The 24,894-nt window shown below is 33.7% G+C and overlaps 1 protein-coding gene and 1 long non-coding RNA gene across 2 annotated transcripts; one reads left to right on the top strand and one right to left on the bottom strand.

Annotated features, from left to right (window-relative positions):
• The first annotated feature begins 2,473 nt into the window (after positions 1-2,473).
• LOC148626744 (uncharacterized) lies at positions 2,474-7,142 on the top strand. The gene is made up of 3 exons (XR_015922000.1): positions 2,474-2,644; positions 2,870-2,924; positions 6,326-7,142. It is a non-coding gene; the product is annotated as an uncharacterized LOC148626744 (long non-coding RNA).
• Positions 7,143-15,905: 8,763 nt separating this feature from the next.
• On the bottom strand, positions 15,906-24,894 carry LOC148626743 (uncharacterized). Its single transcript, XM_088581713.1, has 4 exons — positions 24,519-24,894; positions 23,802-24,095; positions 21,013-21,093; positions 15,906-16,869 (listed from the first exon to the last, which is right to left on the bottom strand). The coding sequence occupies exons 1-3, from the start codon at positions 24,618-24,620 to the stop codon at positions 21,076-21,078; spliced, it is 414 nt and encodes a 137-aa protein (XP_088437839.1). The 5' UTR covers positions 24,621-24,894; the 3' UTR covers positions 15,906-16,869; positions 21,013-21,075.

Below are 24,894 nucleotides of genomic sequence, written 5' to 3'. Positions count from 1 at the left end.
ACCTAATTTTGTATCACAAAACACCCCCTTTTCAGTTAGCAGCTGCCCTCAGTTGTTTAAAAACACAAGAATCCATAAAATCATCAACGTACATGTAATAAATTTATAATAACAACATAAATGACAGCTTAAGGTATATATACATATATAAGATAAATGTTAAGAACAATTATTATTTTTTTTAGTGTGAAGAAGTACAAGTTAACAAGATATATACATAGAATAAACAATATTTGTAATAATGTCACATAGGCAAACACAAATATATAAATAATAACATAAATTGGATGTCGTCAATGAAATTACAACACTTGAACGAGTATCGATGCAACTGCGTACAATACCACCTACTTAGAGCGTGTTCAGGAATGAACAGACTCCTTGTAGAAGACCACAAGTAAAATCAGCGATGACAAGTATGCGCAAGAACGATATTCGTTGCTTGTGCATGTACAATCAATTACAAGTATATTTTGTATTATGAATATGAGTATAGCAAAAGTATATCGTCTATGAATTATGTGTAGTCAAAGGCTAGCCATCCATGATATGGTAAGGAAAGAACGTGTAGAAAGTAATTATCATCCTGGGATAAAAATCAAATCTTTAAGTTTTGTTTGTTTTGGAAATTGTATATCATCTTCTTTAAAATATAATTCACGCTGATGTGATTTCAAACAAGATGGGTAATTGCAACTCGGAAACACTGTCAGTCTGTAATTAAATAAATCAACTTCGGCCCGATATATTTTTTTTTAAATTTTATGTACGGAATATACTCATCAACAAAGAAGTAGGGCGGCATTTGCATATGTCGACCGAAATCTGGCGCTATGGAAGCATACCCATTTGTTAGTATGAAATGAATGAAAGATAAGTATTCCTTTCCATCTTTGTAGGATAAATATATTTCTTTAAATCACCCAAATTAAACTGAAAGTCCTCACTGGAAGTGTTTGAGAAACCACAAAATATGACAATGTATACACTGTTATTATTAAATTTAAAATCAAACGGAAAAAACTGATTTTAAAGCTAATTTATGTCAGAATGTAAACAAAATGTAAAGATGGATAGATTGAGTACATTGGCGGACTTATCTTTAAGGACATAGAGTCACCATTATTTCCCGTTACAAAAAATATTATTACTGGAAATATCGGTCGAGTTTTTCTTTGGCTCGTTCCATTGAATCTGATATCTTATACCATTGTGAGTTGCTACTATATAGGCGAAAAATGGATGGGATAGTATGGTTCTGATCTTTATAGAATTAAAATATGAAATGTGTTTTTATTGATGGAACACGTATCGAACGACTGGATGTTCTGTCAATAACTGTAAAATTTGCCCATTCTAGACTAAGTCTTGGGGGAAAAGATAAATTGTCGACTGAATCAGGTAGATTAAAATAATAAGAAGTAGTACAAACCGGAAATGTTAGGAATGACACTAAAGCACATTGTTTTCCATCTATAATTTCGAAACAAATCATGGTCTGGGAGGCAGTCATTTTGATATTATATTCACTTAAAATGCAGATTCCTAATAATATCAAAAAGGAACCTGCGAACAGTATGTGATCCCATTTAATATTATAGCGGATTGTTTGAGCCCATTGATTTATTCATGGTGCATCGGTGGTAGGGAAAGTGAAGATAAAAGAATCCTCTGCGCGTAACGGTTTATGAAATGTTAATGCCGCAGCGATAATATGGAATTTGTAAATGAGGTAAACCGTAGCGAGTGTGTTTAGAAAGCCCAAGACAAAAGCTACAAGTGACAACAAATCATTAAGAGTCGGCCAACTTTTGTTATTATCAATTTGTAAGATATTGGGTTTAATTTCCTCTTGAATGAATCTAAAATCACAATTCTGTTTGATTGAGCCATGGTTATCGAAATAGATATCTAGGACACAATCATTAGTGGTATTATTAATTCGATGGAAAGTAGGTTTAGAAAGACAGTGTCTAGGGATGGTATCGGTGCATTTACCAATAGTATAACTCGAGAGGTTGGCATACAATTGTTTATCTTCTGTGATTACTAAATAGTCCGGAAGATGTTTAATAATAATTGACTGTGTAGTGGTATTATGGACTGGGACATGAAAGGACGTCTATCCGATGACGTCTAAAGGCAATCCTCTACAATAGTAAATACAGTTTTCATCATTTTTAGATTTCGATAACTGGTAAATCACATTTTTATCTAATACATTTCACTTAGTGAAGAGTTTTTTTTTTTAAAATTAGTCTTAAATTGTAATTGCATGTTATGTGGAAATATGTGTATATATTTAAAAAAAAAACATATATATAAATCATATATCTGTTTTATCGGTTTGCGCCAAGTATGCACCTAATAGTAGAACATACTATATAATGACCAGACGGTGTGTCTAAACACCCTCAAATTAGTTTGTCCCACTTCAATATGATTCTATAATCTCATATGTTCTAGATATATATGACTTTCTATTACATTGTTCTAATGATTATTTTTGTCTTTCTGTTGCAGATTGTCTAATCATTTAATGCTCTGCCTTGTCCATAGAAAATTTTATTGTAGGTAACAACTCAGATGTGAACATGATAGACGACTCTTATGATCTAACTAACAACAGAACTTGATGATAGTGGTAAATAAATACATTTTCTTTCGCTAAAACTGGAAACCAATATTTTTTGTTCGCATATATCGTGTCATTTGATAATTATGCATTTGAGAGCTATATGTACATTCAATTACTTCACTATTTCCTTTTACAATTACACTTACAGAAAGGTAAAAAATAATGGTTTTCAAGGAGAATATGCATTGTCATTATTTTGAAATATGAAAGGGATTATGACATTCTTTATAGTAGTAGCTGTATCCAGGAGAGACAGGACAGTTAAAGCAACACATTTTTTAAGATGGTAAGTACTTTAATTAAGTTGTAAGATAAGAATTTCAGTTTGATATAAACATTCTGGATACTAAGGTGGATACAAAGTATACAATATTCAGTTTCGATGTTCATGATAACTAATATTCAAGGCGTATTTTTCAGACACTTTTAAGTCAGCCTCATATCTTGACCTACTCGTAGAAATCGATCGTAAAGGAAAACTATTGACCAAACCTTACGACAAACGTGATGACTTTTCATTGAGAATTGTCAACTTTCCTTTCATCTGTGGCAACATCCCTTTGGCTCCTCCTTATCGAGTGTTCATATCACAACTCATACGTTATGCCAGAACTTGCCTAAACCACGCAGACTTTTTGTATCGCGCTAGAACTCTAACAAATAGGTTTCTGGAAGAGGAGTATGTTGCTACAAGATTGAAGTCATCACTACAGAAGTTTTATTGTCGTCATCATGAACTCGTGGATTGTTATGATGTATCCATCAGCACCATGACAACTGTTTTATTCAATGGGTTATAGTTTACCTTTCCTCGTTTGTCTACCCCGAACTTGACTTTTTTATGAGCAACTCGGCGAGTGTTTCTAGAAAAGCAGAGGACGCTTACCCTACCGGTGCACCTGGTTCATGCTCCCAGTTTTTAGTGGAGACCGAGTTGCTCATTTACTTTTGTTACTTTGTATGTATAACTTTAGTTACTGTATGTTCTTTGTTGTGTGTGTCTGTTTTCCGTGTCTGGTCTTTGTCCGTGGATTACATTTTTTTGATTACCGCTATAACCTTGGTTCCCTGAATGCGTACAGAGTTGAGTGTGTTCTATACACACGTAATTTATTTAAACTTCACAGTTTTGTGTCATATTTAAAAGAACATTGTAGTTAATTGGTTATGGTGTATAGAATAAAGCATATTTTAATGAAGCACGGGATATTTTGTCCATTTCAATAACCTTATGCAAATTCTAATATGCCGCTTACAGTCCGTTTACTTGTTATGTCACTTTTTAAACGTCCAATGGTAAGACAATCGCCCCACATCATATCTTGAGATTTGAAATGTAGTATTGAATATAAAAGTGTGTCTTGAGTATTATTCATAATACATGCAAATTTCAACAATAAGACTGGAATTTAATTATGGTATTTATCTGTTCCTGCATGTACAAAAAACACAAACTTATAATTTGAAGTACGACAAAGTTAACGCGCAACTAGCTAGCTCTCCCTAAAATCAAATGAATCTTCAATGACGTGTTCAAAATAAAAACTATTATATATTTTGTTATTTGATTTGACAACGCTTTTTGTTACACTATTTTCTCTACAGAGTTTACTGTAGCCACTTTCCTATACGACATGTACACGTTTGTAAGTCTAAATTCCCAGCTGCATATTTTACCATGTTTGTCATAAAATAATTCAAAATAAAATTCTTGTTTTCAAACCGCGATATTTCTGGATGCTAAGGGTCTGCATACGAGTATCTAAATAAAAAAAAATACGCTTAATTTTAACACACTAATTTCCGTTTGAATACTAATACTTTATTGTAAAATAAAATTACGAATTTACATATCCATGCAGATTAAATTTTCTAAACATATAACGCGTTAAGTAATGTATTCAGGCGCGGATCAAAACACAACTGCTGGTAAAATATTCAATATAACATTCTCGTATACATGCATTTATAGATGTGCCAAGAAATTTGATTACATGATGAAAATAATAATGCAGCACCGAAAATAAATAATAGATCCAATGATCCAGCATTGAGGTATACACCCTTAGTTATACATGCGATAATGCTGTCCAACAGATATTATACGCCATCTCATAACTTCAAACGTGTCATAGTTTTCCTTTCCTCTTTCGTCTACCACGAAGTTGACTTTCTTATGAGCAACCCACCGAGTGTTTCTAGAAAAAAGCAGAGGACGTTTACCTTACCGGTGTTCCTGGTCCATGCTCCCAGTTTTTAGTGGAGTCCGAATTGCTCATTTGCGTTTGTAAATTTGTTTGTATGAGTTAAGCTATTTTATGTTCTTTGTTGTGTATGTCTGTTTTCAAAATCTGGTCTTTGTTCCTGGATAACATTCCTTTGATTACCGCTGTAACATTGGTTCCCTTGATTACTCTTTTAAATTGAAAAGGCACTTGTTTGTACTTTAGTGTGCTATGTCAGTAATAATACAATACCCACCTATTTATTCATGATGTCACAAGTTTTGAATCAGGTTGTGTATAATGATCAAGAAACTACTGGATATATAGTGCATGCCATTTAATATAGAGCATTTCTTCAGTTTACAAGAATCCCCCGCTCGATTCCCTCGTCTTTTGCCCATTGACTTCTGCCGACGATATGTCATAAGTGCAGTTAGCATTGTCACCTTATGAAAAACAAAACAAATCCCCAAAGCCGATAAATCGTCCCTTTGCATAGTAAGGGTTAAATTATGCTTCATGAGCTGGTATATAGAAGATGTTTCAGGTGAAATTATTTTTTTTTAAATGATGGGAGCAGCATTTCTGACATATACGTTATTTTGGCGAGATCCTTAATATAATAACTTATGCTTGACAAACTAATATGTTTATTCAATTAAGCATTTGTCATGTGTCGCGGAACTGCATTATTGTTGCTTGATTAGTACCGGATTATTCTCACTAGCAACTTTGTGGTTGCTGCTGGCGGTGCAGGACATATACATCATTCTGGATACCCCTTTTTATGGGAGTTCTTATTGCTAGTGCTTCAGTTTTTTTTTTGTTTTGTATTACGTCTTGTTTCCATTATTGTCAGTTGTTAGATGTAATCTTTTTTATTCGGTTGCTACATTGTGAATGTAGATCTTCTCTGTTTTATGTGTTCACGTTCAGGCTATATTTTTGGATTTTTACGTATCGCACTGCTGACGCTTCGACATTCCTTTCGTCGATATTTTTTTTATGCTAATATTTTTCAATGACGCGTTATATTATCCGGAGGGCTATACCTTAAATATTCAAATAAGTTTACTACATAAATATCCATATCCACACATAAATGCTAAGTTTAAAACGAATGCAGTACAAAATAAAAAAAAAGTATTGCACATGATAATTTTAATATCGCTTTAGTTCAATTTACGATTTAAGTACCAGTCCACATACAATTTAAACACTCTTAATGGTAAAGTGATGCATGGTGTAAAAAAAAAAAACAAACAAACAATAAAAAAAAAAAAAAAAAAAAAAAAAAAACATACAAAAACAAACGATGTTTATTTTCAGTCTACATATGCTATACTTTTACATAACGTAATCATTTCTGCATTCAGATATGCACGTTTTACAAAACATTATACATTTGGCTCACTCTATAATCAGTCATACGAAACCAAAGCAAGAACGATAACTTTTGTAGAATGCCAACTTCATGTACAAGGATGACATTCCTGGGTTATTACTGCTGATGGATTTTGAGACGGCCTTTGATACTGTTGAACGGTCCTTTATGGAAGAGACTTTGGACTTCTATGGTTTTGGTCCGACCTTCATTAAGTGGATCAACACATGCTATTTAGACATTTCTAATACATTTCTGAATAATGGACACCTGTCAGCATTGTTTACTTTAAAAAGCGTGTGCGCCAGGGTGACCAGCTGTCACCTTACCTGTTTATTATTTAGAGTTGCTGAGTGCAGCGATTAAAATGACCAAAATGTGTCCCGTGTCATGGTAGAGGACTCTGAGTTCTTACTAAGTCAAAATGCGGAAGACTCTTCTTTAATTCTGGATGACAGTGAAATGTCATTAGAAAATTCCTTATATCTCTTTGACAAATTCTCAGAGTGTGCTGGTTTGGGAGTTAATATTGACAAGAGAGAAGCAATATGGATTGGTTCAAGAAAGGGATGTGGAGAAGAAATTCTTCCTCACAAAGATTTAAAATGGAATCACGCGGGAAGGTTGAAATTACTGGGCATATGGTTTGAATTAGCAAAGGTTGACAAAACCATTTGCAATTTTTATGATAAAATTCAGAGCATCAAGTATCTACCTAACACATGGACCTATAGAAAACTGACATATATCGGAAAGATAACTGTTATTAAGACCTTAGATCTTCTTATATTAGTTCAGGTGTTAACAGTGCTTAAAAATCCCCCAGTACCAACCTAAGGGAGATTCAAAATATTTTCTTTAATTTTCTTATGAATGAAAACTGAGACAAGATGAAGTGATCTGTCATTATTAATGATTTTTAGGAAGGGAGTCTTAAAATTCCAGATATTGTATCATTTTGTTACAGCCTTCAGTTAAATTGGCTTTATAAACAATTAAATCCTAAAAAATTCCTCCCCTTGGAAAATTTGTAGCCACAAAAAAGTCCTTGTTACACCATTTCCAGTTCAAATCACTTCATGGCATTCTTCCATTTATATCATATCAAGGCAAATAAGTATTTTTACTATATTCTGTTTTGTAACCCACTTTCCATCAATGCATCACCCACCTTGCACTTACATAGGCCTATTTTAAATTAATACTACACGTGTAGTATACATCCCATAAATTAGTTTAGATAAACTACACGTGTAGTATACATCCCACAAACTAGTTTAGATAATCATAATTTTCGCCGAGGCGTTTCTAATCTGGCGTTTGTGGCCCTAGTGGCGACAAGCAAAATAAAAATTAGCCTCCCAAGACGATATAAATATTCAGAATACATACAAATATACTCTAGTAGAAAATGAAAAATGCAAAGTTCAAGGAAGTCGTCATGGCTAAAATAGTTAAACATCTATCAAACCTTTATTTTGAACTCTTTTGAATTGCAGTGTAGATGCTGTTTCGAGTATGAAATTCAAAGCACAGGGAATGTTATCAAAGACCATTTGTATTTTGTTTGTTTTATTCGTTTGTTTAATGTTTGATTTTTCACTTGATACAAACTTTTTAAAATCATTTTTTTTCTCGGAGTCTTCAATCAAGGGCGTGACAGAAACAAAGAATAGGGCGGTATCTAAAGTTTTTTTTAGTTGGCGTGTGGGTTGTCATTGTTAAGTCATTTCATGTATACACATGAAAAACTAAACACTGCCATTTACAGTCACATACTGTTGCTAGCACTAATATGCCTCGAACTTTCGAGAATATCGCCATCGGTTCCTCTCGTTCATAAACTGATAGAGGTAGTGATAATTCATATATAAGTTTACATATTTTATAAATCTTAATTTCCAACAAAACCTTCTGTCTAATTAAATATCACTATAACAATAAAGTTTAAAACATAGCACTTCTCTTATATCCGTTGCACCATTTCGTTTATCATAATGCTAAGACAACGTAGCTTCGAGGATATAATTTGACTTTATTTATATAAACCACAAAAATCCTCAACAATCCTTCGAAATGCAGTGTTAACTAATCAAACGAACGATATTAGTGACGCTGAGGATTTCAACTCTGAAAAAAGAACAAGTACCCTCCATTTCTTCTACATGTATGTATAGCAGAAAAAAATATACTCAATCGTTCGAACCCTAATTTTAGTGGGGGTTTGGGATGATAGAGGTGTCCATCCTTCTGTTACGCAAAAGAGTTCTAATATCTTAATTTTACTCCTCCTACACCACTCAATGGAAATTAAGTAAACTTTCATATAATATTTCAGCTGTAAAATCACTGCATAACCCCTATAAAAGAAGAACCACAACATTTGGTTTTCTAGCCAATGCAGACACAACGAATTTGCTCTTCGGACAATACCAGTCTGCGTCCAGACATGGTTAAGTTTAAACAAGATTATCACTGGTAATATACACTCTTTCAATCTAGACATAAGAGAAAAAAGTCCAAGATAACCAGGAAACATATCCTAACATATGTCATGTCTATAGCATGAGTGTACAGGGGAAATGTGTTACAATTTCTAGCCGCTGTAATGAACATATCTCGACAAAAATTTCAACTTTCAAAAAAGTTAAGTTAAAAATATAAACAAAGTCCTTGGTAATTAGGACATTTTTGTCGAACTTTTCAGAAAACGGATCCCATCATATGGCATATCTACAGGAAGATATCGGATTAATCAAACTAATTTCTCGTGCAGGAAATAACGGACGACTCCCAGTCGAATCATGTTTTTGCTTGTACATATACATGTACATGTATTGTCATAAAGTATATCATATTTACCGTATAAGATATTTCTTATGTGCTCAGTGTATCATGTAAAACACAATATTCATACAATTTACTTCATTTGTCCGTTGAACAGGCAAATTAGATTCCACAAAAGTTTTATTTAAAGGTCAAACGTCACACATTTTATTTTTACTGAATGATAATTTGAATTAAATAATACGGTATTTTGCAGACCTATCATATGTTGATGGATATCATACAACTCTAGAACATTATCATAATTGCATATCTTGCTTACTTTATTTTTTTCCAAAACGCCAAAACGTCTTGCAGCTTTCAACGGTTTCTAATTTGCACAAGTCTTATAGTCGTCTTCATTAACTCAAGGAACCCATCTGCACCAAGATAAATGATTTGTTCAACGTGTAATATATTTCCTTTCCTATTACGTCTACCCCGGACTTGTTTTTATACGCACTCTAACCTTTATGTGCAGCATTGTTCGGGCAACAGAAGAAAAAACAGATATATCGGTCAACTTTTTCAGTCGCTCAGTTACTTTTGTTACTTTGTATGTGTTATTTTAGTTACTTTATATTTTTTGTTGTGTTTGTCTGTCCTCCATGTCTGGTCTTTGTCCCTGGATTACATTAGTTTGATTTCCGCGAAAATCTTGGTTCCCTTGATTACTCTTCAACTTGACTGAGGAAAAATGTATTAGGTTAACTAAATCGATGCTCTCACACCTGCATTTTTTTGTAGATGAAATATTTGCTAGTAGCTCAACGTTTTACAACTACATTGTAAATGGATATATTTAAGGACGTATAAAAACAAAATTGAAAACAACATGTCTAGACATTTGCCATGGTGTTTTCTTCTTTTTCCTTTTGTTTTGCTTTGATGTAGGGAGGTGCTTCGATATATTTAATATCATTGTCAGACTAATTACCAGACTCGTGATATTGATTTAAACACGGTGTGTTTACATTAATGCATTTTCCTTGGTTCCCTTGATTACTCCTCCATAACATGTTAAAGCAAATGCTAAATCCTATCTATTGTTCAGATATAGATTTTATCAATATAGGCTTCAACCATCCTACGAAACAGTTGTCATCTTCCTATTTGTCTTTTGTCTTAATTGTTATTTTTTTTTCTAATTATTCTATATTTCACCTGCAACTGCGTATGGAGTGTTCATATCACAACTCATACGTTATGCCAGAGCTTGCCTAAACTACGCAGACTTTTTGTATCGCGCTAGAACTTAAATAAGTAATCTTCGGGAACAGTGTTATGTTGCTACAAGATTGACGTCATCACTACAGAAGTTTTATGGTCGTCATCACGAACTCGCGCATCGTGATGGTGTATCCATCTGCACCATGAAAACTGATTTTTTCAACGGATGATAGTTTTCATTTCCTCGTTTATCTAACCTGGACTTGACTTTTTATGAGCAACTCGGCGGGTGTTTTTAGAAAAGCAGAGGACGCTTACCCTACTGGTGCACTTGGTCCATGCTCCCAGTTTTTAGTGGAGTCCGAGTGGCTCATTTACTTTTGTTACTTTGTATGTATGATTTTAGTTACTACAATCTTGGTTCCCTTTATTACTCTTCTATGTGAGACAAAGTAAATGATATATAGAGGGATTTACTGGGATAATGCGAAAAACATCTTTTATATAACATTATTCGAGTTTAATAAAGAGGCCATGATGTTTTACAATAAACTACATAAACACTGTCATATTTAACTGTAAATTCTCTCTGGGAATTCAGGAGTGTACTGAAATGTCTTTTGAAAAGGAGAGGTCACGAATAAGCCGAAATTGTCCAGGAACACTAAATTGGGTAACGGGGTTTAATAATTCTCTGTTTCAAAGATTATTTAGCTATTTTCCATAAACAATGTCTGAGTTAGTTATGGCTGAGTGATGTTTGTTTGCTATTCTTGATCACCCACAATTCCCAATTCCTAATCTTGTTTTCAATACAGCATATTCTTGCAAATCAATACTTGGGAAGGGGTTGTCAATCTTTGTCCTTGTTCTCTAATCCAGGAACTCTGCTGCCTTTTGATGCATGACGTAGTCCTCTATACAGCCTGCATGCATGGACGTAATTGCAGTTTCTTTGTTTGTTTGTTTGTTTTTTTTTACACAACTTCCATATGTGTTGTAGACAAAGCATTGCCATGTCTTGAGGTACCAAGGAAGGGCTGATTTTTCTTGGATATGGATGGGTTACCCTGTTTTGAAGGGTCTTTGGAAGACTTTGTATACAGAGCCTTCTTGTATATTTCATCTACCACTTTTTGTCATGGTTGTTGATTTTCCTTCCGCAAGACTCTGAAGGACTTATTATAATAATGAAAAACATCATTTCCCCGTAACCCAACTATTTTCCGAATGATACATGAGTTAATTTGAGGCTTCCATTGGAAATGTTTTTAAAATATATTGCCATAAAAAATAAATGTAAAAAGCCTCAGTTCAATCCTAGAAAGACAGTGATTCTTTTGGCTTGAATGAATTGCTTGAAAATTAACCTTGTGTCATTGTTACTGCCTAAGGGTCATTCTCAGGTGAAGATCAATAAAATCACCACACCACATTCTATCTCTAATTGTAGGGAAAGAGAGGAGTACTGGATTCGCAGACTAGGTACTGCAATACCTTACGAATGCAATGACAACATCAAAAATATAGGAAACCTTTCAAGCCAATATAACAATAGCATGAATATGATGAATTTGTTAGACAAAAATCCAAGACGGGAAAGGAGTCATGGCCATCGCCACTATACGTCACCTAAGTTACATGATGTCTCCGTAGATGGTCTCCTTCCTTTCATACAAAAACCTCTTGGACTTTATCACATTAGAACCAAACTTTATTCTATACCTCTAACTCTACTACACTCAATTTACAAAACAAGTCTTGACACTCCTATTTCTGACCCCACCTCATCATTATAAAGACTTGTTGCCATCATTTTGGATATTGGTTTCCACAGACTCTTTGAACCAGTTTGTGTGAAAAGTCAGGATGAAGAAAAACGATCATTTCTTTCACTACCGTTTGTCAACAAAGGTATAGATGCAATTATTTTGGCTAACATCCTCAATCACAAAAAAAAAACGTTACCAACAAAATTCCTCAATATTTCAAAGACAAATCCATACCAATTATTTCATATTCCTTTACTTTACCCATTGCATCCAAAATTTTCAATTATAAAAGGCTATTGCAGAACCTCGAGATTGAGGACTTCAAGGCTAAACCACCTGACTGTTCTTGCAAAAGCTCTCCATTCAAATATGGTCCTTCTGGTCACGTCGTTACGAGAGATTTAACTATTATCGAAAACGAATCTCTACGTAATACCCTTTCTAAAGGTCCAAAGTACCGTGAACCACGCTCCATAAATTGGAATTATAACTTTAAAGTTCTTATGGATGCCGTCGAGGACTATGCAAGAAAATGGATAAAACGAGAACAAGAAGACATTGATTCTCTGTCAGAGTGGTAAAAGGCCGTGAGGACTTCAATTTTGGAAACGAATGAAAGTTTTAAGTAGGTCAATGAGTGTCATTGGCGACATCAGTTTTCAAAGACCCCGATGTAGGAAAAACATTGTCTACTATACATGACAAATATGTTGTCGTACCAGCAGGCAAAGCCCAAAACAACATTGTTTTTGTCTGCAAAAAGTTTTATATCCAATGTTTATTATCAGAGGTTGACGTAGAAAATAATAGCAGTGATAAGACCTATACTGCTACCACTCTCTCCAAAGAAGAGATTTTGGAAAACCATAAATCTGCGCTATCTTCTTTTGGTCTCTCTACCACGGACGATGATTGTGATTTACCGCCTATGTACTGGATTCCTAAACTCCACAAGAATCCATACAAACAACGGTTCATAGCTGGATCTGCAAAATGTACCACCAAACCTCTTTCAAAAAGTTTAACTTCTATACTCACAACTGTCAAAGATGGTCTGCATTCCTACCACAACACTTGTTACTCCCGTAATGGTATTAATTCAATGTGGATCCTGAAAAATTCGAAAGCACTTTTGGAGACAAGACAATCAGTTCAAGACTATTATCTGAATATAATAGCATTAAAACCTATGATTGTTCAACACTGTATACTTCTATTCCTCATACTCAGTTTAAATCCCGACTTAAAAACATTATACATCGTTGTTTTTCCAAAACAGATGGTACACCTAGATACAAATATATAGTTCTTGGTAGAAGTTCCTCATACTTTGTAAGAAATAAGTCCAAATCATCTTCCAAATATACAGAGGAAGATGTTTACAAAATGCTGGAATTTTTAATCGACAACATATTTGTCCAGTGTGCTGGACCTGTTTTTCAACGAACCGTCGGCATTCCAATGGGAACAAATTGTATGAATATGTAAGTACATTAGAATGTAAAGTCATAGTTTTTTTTTCCTCGTTTGTCTACCCCGGACTTGACTTTTTATGTGCAACTCGGCGGGTGTTTCTAGAAAAGCAAAGGACGCTTACCCTATCGGTGCCCCTCGTCCATGCTCCCAGTTTTTAGTGGAGTCCGAGTGGCTCATTTACTTTTGTTACTTTGTATGTATGATTTTAGTGACTTTATGTTCTTTGTTGTGTATGTCTGTTTTCCATGTCTGGTATTTGTCCCTGGATAACATTCGTTTGATTACCGCTATAACCTTGTTCCCTTGCTTACTCTTAAAGAAAACATATTTCGTCTCATAACATAACATTTTGTAGGTTAAACCTGGTCTAGAACTGCTAGTAGTCCTTTGTTTATACATTTGTGTAACGTATAATCAGTTTCTTCTATTTCTGTTCTAACAAAGTACACCTTTAACTGTATTTATTTTGTGTTTTATTCTGTAACTTGTTTTTCCATAGTAGCCAGATTTAAATTGGAGAAGATTGTAGTTACTGTAAATTACCTTAACCCGGTCGCATTTATTGCGCCTGTCACAAGTCAGGAATTTCAGGCATCTCTATAAATTGTCTCTATTCACTTTCAGTTTACTTCAATGTTGCTGGAGTATATAAGGGCAGTTATTTCCTTATATCTGCGTATAATGTATGTTTTTGGGGACCAAGTTATAGCCTATTCTGTGATATGAATAGTTTTTTCTGCGTTCATTGAAGAAAAAAAGGGGCCCTTAGCGGACATTTTTCATACAGGTGAATGTTCATCATTTCCATTCTCGTTATATCAACATGTTGTTTGTAATCAAAACTTTCTGGAGTTTTATCCCTTGAAATATCATCAGCTTCTCGACAATTTGGCACTAGTTCAACTCGTGGATGAGGAAAAGTCTGTAAACAAAGTATTTTTGTTTATTGTTTATACATTCAATATTTTAGATAATATGGATGAGAGAAACGTCCAATATGTCGACATTTGTTGTATAATGGGTTGCTGCAATTTGCAATGCAGCTTTTTCAAATCAGCAATTATTCTGTAGATTCCAACATTAAAAAACGCCACTGCAAATTCTAAATTATATGTTTCCGTGAGTCTTTTCTCCTTTATGTCTAGTTTTTATTCTTGGATTATATCCAATTGGATTATCGTTTAAACCATGGTTTTGGGCGACCAAAATTTTAGCGAAAATCAAAACGAAATAAATGTTATTCAGGGAATGAGACCAAAAGTGAAAACAGTGAAAACAGACACACACAAAAAAGAACATACATTAACCGGAATAATGCGTACGAGGTAACAAAAGTGTATGCGGAACTCGGACTCCACAAAAAAAGTGGAAGCATATGACCCAGGTGCACCGGTAGGGTAAGCGTCCTCTGCTTTTGTAGACAAATGTCCATTACATTTGCTATACTATTACAGAACTTAATCAGAATACCGTCGGATGAGAGCGTAAAAATTACACAGAGACACGTTTCATTTTTTTGGCACGCCTTTATTTATTACCATGATCAAATGTTTGCGTTTTCATATATATCGCTTATCATATTCTACGTTTTATTGTGTTTGTTTTCTTATCTTATTCTAATACACTCCCTATGTAAGCGTTTATGGTTGTATTACCAACTTGGTTTTGTATACTTATGGCAAGCAAAACATCAATATCCGGTTTGTACCTTCATTTTCAGGAGCTGAAAAACAGCATAATGGCAGCTCCATTTGCGTATACTTGTATATGTGCGATTGAGAATCAAACCAGTCTCGGAAAATATTCGCTAGTTTCAATGATTAAATTGATCATAGCTTTTCCAAGATAGTGTTAGTCATAATAATTTGCAATATGGCGCCCAGATGTTTATGAAAATAAATTAATCAATATTACCCATAATTCCCGGGTAATACAAATTGCGAAACGAAAATGAAACAAAACAAAACGAAAATAAGTGATAAAAGAAAGAATCAAATTCGTTAAAAAATGAAATCATAATAAAACAAAATTAAAACGGTACCAAGCGAAACAGAATGAAGCGAAATTAAATTGAATAAACGAGTTTTTTTCAGACTTTTGTAAATCATAAGAAACCACTGCCGGACAATTCGAACCATAGACATATCAGACCATGACAATTAGTATAATGCTTCAGGACATATATCATTACAAAATTTACCGTATTTGAAGGTTACAGGTATAATATATCAAATCAGAGCTGACAATAATTATCAAAATTGTTTTTAATTACTGTTTCATCGGGACCGTTAAAAGGTTTCGCCTTCATCATATTATGTTTATTATGAAAATCTTCGACCATTCACACATCATTTACTTTAAATCATGATGTGTTGTTAAATTGTACCACTCGGTAACTCGTGTCGGGAGCTTCATTTTTGTTTTTTTGGATTATTTTCCAGATTATTATCACTTGCAATATGACGGTAGCCACCGATGGTGTAGAACAAACTTATTTGAATTGCTGCAAATCGGACGCTTCTTTACTTTTGCCGATAATTTTGGAATCATACACTATCTACGACGCCCAATTATGGTTCATTAATGAATATATGGACTTGATATCGGATACTAGATAACACCCACTTTCAATATGAAAAAATCCACTGGTATGCTTACACTTGCGAAGCACTTGAGCCGACTCCCAATTTTATTGCAGGAGTTCATTTGTTACTTCCTTATTTTGTGTAAGGCAGTTCTGTTATACAGTAAGGTAAATCCTGAAGCCTTTGTCTCATTTTTTTTTAGATAAAGCTGTTTTGAAGCAGTCTTTACAGCAATTTCCAGTGTTTTATTATAAAAAAGCACATAGGTGAAAAAGGGGTAAAAATAATAGCACCATTTTCATTTCATATTCTAACATTTTTTGTTCCAAAAGTTCGTACAAAAATGAATGATTTGAAAATCAGGAACCTGATATTTCAGAGAGAATCTAATACGGTAGGGGACTGAAACCTTCCGGATACCATTCTTCATTTATATTACACCGGTTTACCATTAATTCGAGTATGTATATATGCTTAACTACATTTAAACAGTATATCCACCAAATTTCATCTTTTAATTATAATTTTTAGACAATTTGACCCGATCAACTTAGTGTGCGAGATAGTGCGCCTAAATGTAAGTGTATAGTGCACACTTAAGAAGAAGTAGACTTTTTTTAAGTTGTCTATGTCTTGTGCTTGTTGGAAAGCGTCATTCGTATGGAATTTACTACTATCACTCTTATTAAAATTGGGTAAAGGGTATGGATTCTGAAGCCGATCTAATAATTGGTCTGCTACCCCAAATTGGGGATAATTCTGCCTTGTGTTCAGCTCTGTACAGCATGTGAGGCTGAAATTAAAGAAAATCATGGATGCTTCCCAAAACCTAAGAAAAACTTGAAGTCGGGTATAAGAAGATTTGTTTTGACTTTCTTAATTTTCTGCACAGCAATACTTATTTGCACAGAAAGAGTTGAGTTATCCATCTTATTTGTTATAAGCAAAACAAGTGGCAATTTGTACTTAATTTTAACACATTTGTTTGCTAAGATCTTATAAATTATTATAGGCAAATAAGACTTCCAAATATACATCGACATTTTAATGGGAACAAATTGCGTTCCTTCACCTGCTGACCTATTTCTTCACTCTTATGAGGCTGACTTTATAGCTAATCTAATCCGAAAGAAGGAATATCGTATAGCTAGATCCTTTAATCTCAGTTTCCGCTATATAGATGACGTATTATCTTTAAACAATCCTAATTTTGGGGATTTGATACATCGCATCTACCCCAAAGAATTTGAGATGAAGGATAATACAGATACTATGAAGTCAGCCTCATATCTTGACCTACACGTAGAAATCGATGGTAAAGGAAAACTATTGACTATACGACAAACGTGATGATTTTGCAAGTCACAATTGTCAAGTTTACTTTCATCTGTGGCAACATCCCCTTAGCACCTGCGTATGGAGTGTTCATATCACAACTCATTCGTTATACCAGACCTTGCCAAGACTACGCAGACTTTTTTTGTATCGCATTAGAATTCTAACAAATAGGCTTCTGGAACATGGTTATGTTGCTACAAGATTGAAGTCATCACTACAAATGTTTATGCTCTTCAATATGAACTCGTGGATCATTACGGTGTATCCATCTGCGCCATGGAAACTGATTTGTTCAACGTGTCATAGCTTTCCTTTCCTCTTTCGTCTACCCCGGATTTGACTTTTTTATGACGAGCTCGCGGGTGTCTTTAGAAAAGCACAGGACACTTACCCTACCGATGCACCTGGTCCATGCTCTCAGTTTTTACTTTCTATGTCTGATTTTAGTTACTATATGTTCTTTGTTGTGTATGTCTGTGTCTGAAAAAACGCAATATGTCCATGTGAAATAAAACGAAATCATTGAGAGATGAAAAAGACTGCCAGTTTAAATTCATTTTCAATATGTTCAAATTCTTAAATAAAGCTTCGTCAATGACGATTTGATTTCGTCTGCCGAGTTCAGTAGAAAGTAGTGGTAAAAATAAGAAATTTCATCATTAATGCTGTAAGACTCTGTTGAACCAAAAACTATAGTACCTGAAGCTCAATAAGGTGTTTCAAAGAAAACAGCTAAATAAAAAAACAAATCAAAAACAAAACAAAACAAAAATAAAACAAACAAAAAAACAACAAACAGAACAAAACAAACAAAAGAACAAAACAAACAAAACAAAAACAAACAAACAAACAAACAAACTAACAAACAGAACAAAACAAAACAAAACAAAAATAAAAACAAAGAAAACACATACAGTTCTAAAACGTTTATGTAAGGTTATCATTAGAATTCAAAACTATTTTTTAGTTAATATTTGATGATGGAAAAATATAACAATCATTTAAATACTCTGATGATATAAATAATTACAGAGTCGACAGTAACTTTGTTGTGTCACCCAGAGTATTTTATTTAAACATTATTTGGTTTGTTTGGTAAAGGAAATCAATAGATTAAAAAGACAATAACATCCGATAAAGCGAAAATTGATCAAACGATATACCAAAATAACTTAGCCTTTATTATGTGGAAAACGATATAATCTCTGAATGTTCCTGTCACAGAGTGTATCCGTTGTTTGATTATAAAATACCCCTATAACGTTACTTCAAATAGCATCTGTAGACCTGAACACTGAAATTTTATCTGATTGTTCCACCCTTTATTATTTGAAATATGATAGTTCGTCTTTGTTGTTGTCACTGTGTGTTTCTTTCATCCGTTTGTCCAACGTCTGATTATATCATGTCTCTTTAACTTTATTATGATATGTTAAATATCTGATTTAGAATAGTACCTCACTGACTTCATATTGAGTTAAACATAAATGTATCTAATGAACTTTTATTGCTATTTTTTTTCTATATAGATGAATTTGAAACAAATACTTACTCTTGTATGCATCTCTGTAGAGTCAATGCAAATATTGATTTAACAGCAAGTAAAACAGACGTTACATAATGACGTATATGTTTGGCTTGGTGCTAATTTTGGCGTGTTTTGGCGGTTCTGTCTCTGAGCTGAAGCATTTTCGCACCACTAAACATCCGCCATATTAAGTATCCACGAAATTTATATTATATTTTTTTTCGGCTTAATATCATTAAATATTACATCCGCCAAATATTTTTTTCAGAAATAAAAGGGAAATGACAATTCAACAAGTAACCCAAGCTTCCAAATTTCAATTGTCGCTCACATAAACGTTAGTAAACATTATGGCACGCAGAATTAACCAAAACCCCGTTATCTATGTGACAATACTGTTATCTATGGGTTCACGATCCTTTACCTATGGGTTAACAGACCGTAACTCACAATATCACATGTGATCGATAATTAAACTCCGCTATCTATGGGTAAGCAACCGGTAACCCATATATAACGTTAGGGAACCCATAGATAACGGGAAACTAATTATCATTACCGTTTATTATTGATAATTAATTCTAGTCAATGCATTAAAAACACCGTTATGTTTCCATTCATTAATGAAATCTTTCGTTATCTATGGGTTAGCATGGGCTAACTATAAAATACCACAGCCAATTCTTAGATAACGCAATTAATTAATTGATAACAGTTCGACCAATCAAATGACGTGTTACGTACATTTGGGTAAGACTAGAAGTGCTATTAGTTTTATGTTCGCTGTACGTGTCCGTTGGCGAGGGTGAATATAATTTGTTAACACAAATAACGATCTTTATATATAACTATTTTTTGAATGATTAAACCATTAAATTTACTGTTGGGAAAGAAGTTCAAAGAATAGCCAGCTTAAATGTATAAAGAACGACCTCGTGCTTTCCATGGCAAGAAGCTAAGAGCCAGCACCTTTCTCCATGTCTCTATTGTTAATATTTCCTAACTAAATTTATTTTTTAGAGACAAAAATGTCATTTTCCCCAGCCAATTACTAAATTGCCTTAATTTCCATTGCCCCTCGGCTAGCTCCATTATGTAAAATGTTCATCATTTCAGATGTGATGCATTCATTTTGATCAAGCCAGTAGTTTACAAGTTGTTCAGAAGGGTTGTTCGACTTTTTTTAACAATTCTTGTTCTTTAGTATAAATTTAGAGGGTGTACCCCCCCCCCCCCTCGAGTCTAGCGTACGGCATAAATTGTGGAATGAGTCCAGCGCACAATTCACAACTCTACATCTGAGAAAGGTTTTTGCATTTGGTACTCACATGCAAAAGTATAGTAATATGTGAACGCTAATAAACTGGCAGAATAATGAAAAGTTGGTTGTACCCTTATTTGGGTAATTATAAGAATAATAAATGGACTTGTTGGTTGCCCCCAAAATTCATTTAGACATGATAATTACTGAGACAAACCGGCTCATATATGTTACATTTAACCTAATGTAGTTTGCTATTAATCAACTGTGTGGAAAAGACAGAGAAAACATATGAACTTCTTAAATCATGATGTCACGTTCTTTACTTGAAAGCAAGGCTGTCTATATAATTTCGTACTGGTCCCTATAATAATATGAGGACTGGCAGATATATCTAAGAAAGTAAACAAATTATTTCAAATATTATAAACAAAATATGGCTTCTTGTCCACTTCCTATTTATGACCTAATATTTTATAATTTCACAATTTTAGTGTAATGTTTTATTACCTTTGCGATTGCTGGTACTCAAGATAATGCAGTTTTGTTTTAAAATAAAAACTAACTTTTAATAGCAGTGATAAGACTTATACTGCTACCACACTCTCCAAAACCACAGAAGAGATTGTGGAAAACCATAAATTTGTGCTGTCTTCTTTTGCTCTCTCTACCAAGGACGATGATGGTGATTTACCGTCTATGTACTGGATTCATAAACTCCACAAGAATCCACACAAACAACGTTACATGGCTGGATCTGCATAATGTACCACCAAACCTCTTTCAAAACATTTAACTTCTATACTCACAACTGTCAAAGAGGGTCTGCAGTCCTACCACAACTCTTGTTACTCCCGATCTTGTGGTGACAATCAGTTCCAGACTATTATCTAAATATAATTAAAACCTATGATTTTTCAACACAGTATACTTCTTTCCCACATACTCATTTAAAATTCCGATTTCAAAACATTATACATCGATGTTTTTTTTCCAAAACAAATTGTACGCCTATATACAAATATATAGTTCTTGGTAGAGGTTCTTCACACTTTATAATAAATAATTTTAAATCCTCTTCCAAATATACAGAGGAAAATATTTACAAAATGCTGGAATTTTTAATCGACAACATATTTGTCCAGTATGATGGACGTGTTTTTCAACAAACGATCGGCATTCCAATGGCAACTATTTGTGCTCCTTGATAAGCTGACATATTCCTTCATGCTTATGAGGCTGACATTATAGCTGATTTGATCCTAAAGGAATAAAATCGTTAGGCTAGATCCTTCAATCTCAGTTTCCGCTATATAGATGACGTATTATCTTTAAACAATCCTAATTACATCGCAACTAAACCCAAAGAACTTAAGATAAAGGATAATACAGACACTGTGAAGTCGGCTTCAAATCTTGACCTACACTTAGAATTCGACGGTAAAGGAAAACTATTGACCAAACTTTACGACAAACGTGATGACTTTTCATTCAGAATTGTGAACTTTCTTTTCATCTGTGGCAACATGCCTTCAGTGCTTGCGTATGGAGGGTTCTTATCACAACTCATCCGTTTTGCCAGAGCTTGCGGAAACTACGCAGACTTTTTGTATCGCGCTAGACCTCTAACAGATAGGCTTCTGGAACAGGATTATATTGCTACAAGATTAAAATCATCACTACAGAAGTGTTATAGTCGTCATCATGAACTCGTGGATCGTTATGGTGTATCCATCTGCGCCATAAAACTGATTTATTTAACGGGTCATTGTTTTCCTTCCCTCGTTTGTCTACCCCGGACTTGACTTTTTATGAGCAACTCGGCGGCTGTTTCTAGAAAGCAGGGGACGCTTACGCTTACCAGTGCACCTGGTCCATGCTCACAGTTTTTAGTGGAATCCGAGTTGCTCATTTGCGTTTGTTACTTTGTATGTATGATTACAGTTACTTTATGTTCTTTGTTGTATGTCTGTTTTCCATGTCTGGTCTTTGTCCCTGAATTGCATTCTGTTGATTACCGCTACAACCTCTGTTCCCTTGATCATTTTTTCAAATGTATTTGTACAGTGGATTTGCTTCATATGTACATTTCTTTGCCTACTAATCCTTGTTGGTGGCCAACACCCACCAATGCTCCAACAGTTAGTTCGATTATAAAGAATCACTAGTTCAGCACCTCCTTAGCCCAATATATGACTACCCTTGTCTTTACATGTCTGTTTTTTTCTGTGAACAGTATTTGACTGACCTATGTTATTTCTAAATCCACTTTTGCCCTCCTATTAACTATTACCGACAAATGCACATGAAAACAAAATTTATTTACCATCAGTAAAATACACGTTCAAACTCTTTTAAAACTGTAATATTTGATACATATACATCTTGTACATTTTATATGATTATTCATGAACTTAATGACATAGTTCCATTACACATATCTTCGTCATGTGGATTGTCATTCAGTACATACACTGGAACATACATATATTTCCAAAATTCATGATGACCCTTACATACTACAGATATATACAACATGTTCAATATTTATGGGTATGATTACTTGCATCACACCATACAGTTATAAAATGTATAGACTGCGCCTTGTTTTTGCCTTTTCCTGTTTTTGTTTTTTTTTTACAAATGATTATCAATTTTCATCAAAAGTACAAGATAAATATCAAGCTATGACATAAGAACTTTTTTTTTTGGAAAACCTGTATTGTCATGAAAAATAATGCTTCACAAAGGGGTGTATTTGCTGAACTCAAAATAAAAGTGAAAGAAGAAGAAGTCTATTTTTAGTTCGACCTGTTCTGGGTTCTGTTTTTATAGAATGGACCTAGAAACTATTGCTGACATTTCCTTAATGGAAAAACATGGTCAAAAGTTAGGTTGAAACTTCTTGTATATTTTTGTTAAACAATCATGCACATTTGAGGTTTACTATAGAAGCCTATGGGGCACATAATACAAGAGTGAGACCTGATAACCACAATTTCATTGGAAACTGAGCTTCAATTATCTTAAAATCTCTCTCTCTCTCAAAAAAAAAATAAAAAAAATAAAAAAAAATAAAAAAAATAAAAAAAACAATATATCATATTTGATACTAAATGGAACAACTTTAAAGATGACCAATGAATTGCAATTATTTGTATTAAAAGTTTTCTCAAAACAACTAAAGAAGAAATAAATTAAGTGACTCAAATTGCTGAATTATAAATTGTTTAGATTTTTGTAAACTTTTCAATACTTGGAATAGAGACTTGAACATGGTAGAATTGCACTTGCTACACATAACATATAAAAACTGAGATATTTTGTTTTTGCATTTTCACTTTCAATCTACATTAACTGCACAAGAACTGCTGTACTACAGTCATTTGATTGATCAAAAGTAATAACTGACCAATAAAGCATTTTTCTTGTCATAAACGACCATTTCTTTTGGCACTTCCACTCAAAATCTAATGCGGCTTATACAAAAATGGTAGTATGACGTATAAAATGTGAATTTTTGTTAATACTCTCTGAAGTTTGTAGAAACTTTGATGTTTTCTGTGTATGTTATTTACAGGTATTGCAAACTATCTACCTGTGTCTGTGAGATAATTTTTCTTCTTTTGTAACTACCGAGTACATTTATACATGCCCCGTCATTCAGCACCACAACTGGAAACACATTGGGAATATGGGTAATGTAACGCCGATAGTTTTTAAGTGTCAATAACTCCCAAAAGGTCCTTATTCCAAACACAAATTTGTCCTTAGTCTGTGGATTTACAGTTCCCGCCCACAAACGTTTCATGGAGGCCCAAACATTCACATTTATGTCCGGCGATGAAAGAGGGCACTTCATTACATTGTCAACCATTTCCTTCTCTTCCACCTAAGAAATAGTTGACTTGTTCATTGTTGTATACAACAAAAGCTAGGCAAAACTTATAAACTGCTTAATATCATTGTATAAAGCTGATAATAGATTATGTCATGCTAAATAATTAGGATAATGAGAGAATCCTCCTTTTTCGTATAGTCCTTTTGATTAACAATATAAATAATAATACCATTATACATTGTATGCAAATCATGTGGGAATTTGAAAGAGAGCAAACGAACTACAATAAACACTAAAAAATGGTGGATACATCACAAAGCGGAGACTCCATCTAAAACACATGAACTGGAAATTCATCAAAAAATATATATATATTGTGATCAGAATGATGATATGACACCAATTTATTGTAAAAGTCTATTATTGTAATGATCAATCAAGTAACTTGAAGTACAACAATTACAACATACTTACATGATATAATCTATAACCATCAGGGAATTTGTTTCCTACAGATGGTAGAAAATTCATGTCCAATATCTGGGGTAGCTTACAGAGTCCATGATTCATCTGCATACACACCAGTCGGTTCTGCCTCTGTAGGATATTCCACCCAAAAGTGTGTACTTAAAAATGCACATAAGTATTTGGAATTGTAAGAAAAAGTAACTACATGTAGCATTCTCAATGTGAAATGAAATTTTCTGTACAAGGGAATTAAATATTAACCACAATGTACCATTCTTCCCTAATAATCAAAATGCAGTTGTACAAGCACACATACAGGTATATTTATATCACCGTAATAATCAAACTGCAGATGTACAAACACACATACCGGTATATTTAT

This window comes from Perna viridis, chromosome 1 (genome assembly GCF_037379345.1).
Source record: "Perna viridis isolate PV_CMFRI_1.1 ecotype Kerala chromosome 1, ASM3737934v1, whole genome shotgun sequence".
In the NCBI taxonomy this organism is placed as follows: Eukaryota; Metazoa; Mollusca; class Bivalvia; order Mytilida; family Mytilidae; genus Perna; species Perna viridis.
This window is presented reverse-complemented; position numbering and strand designations above follow the sequence as displayed.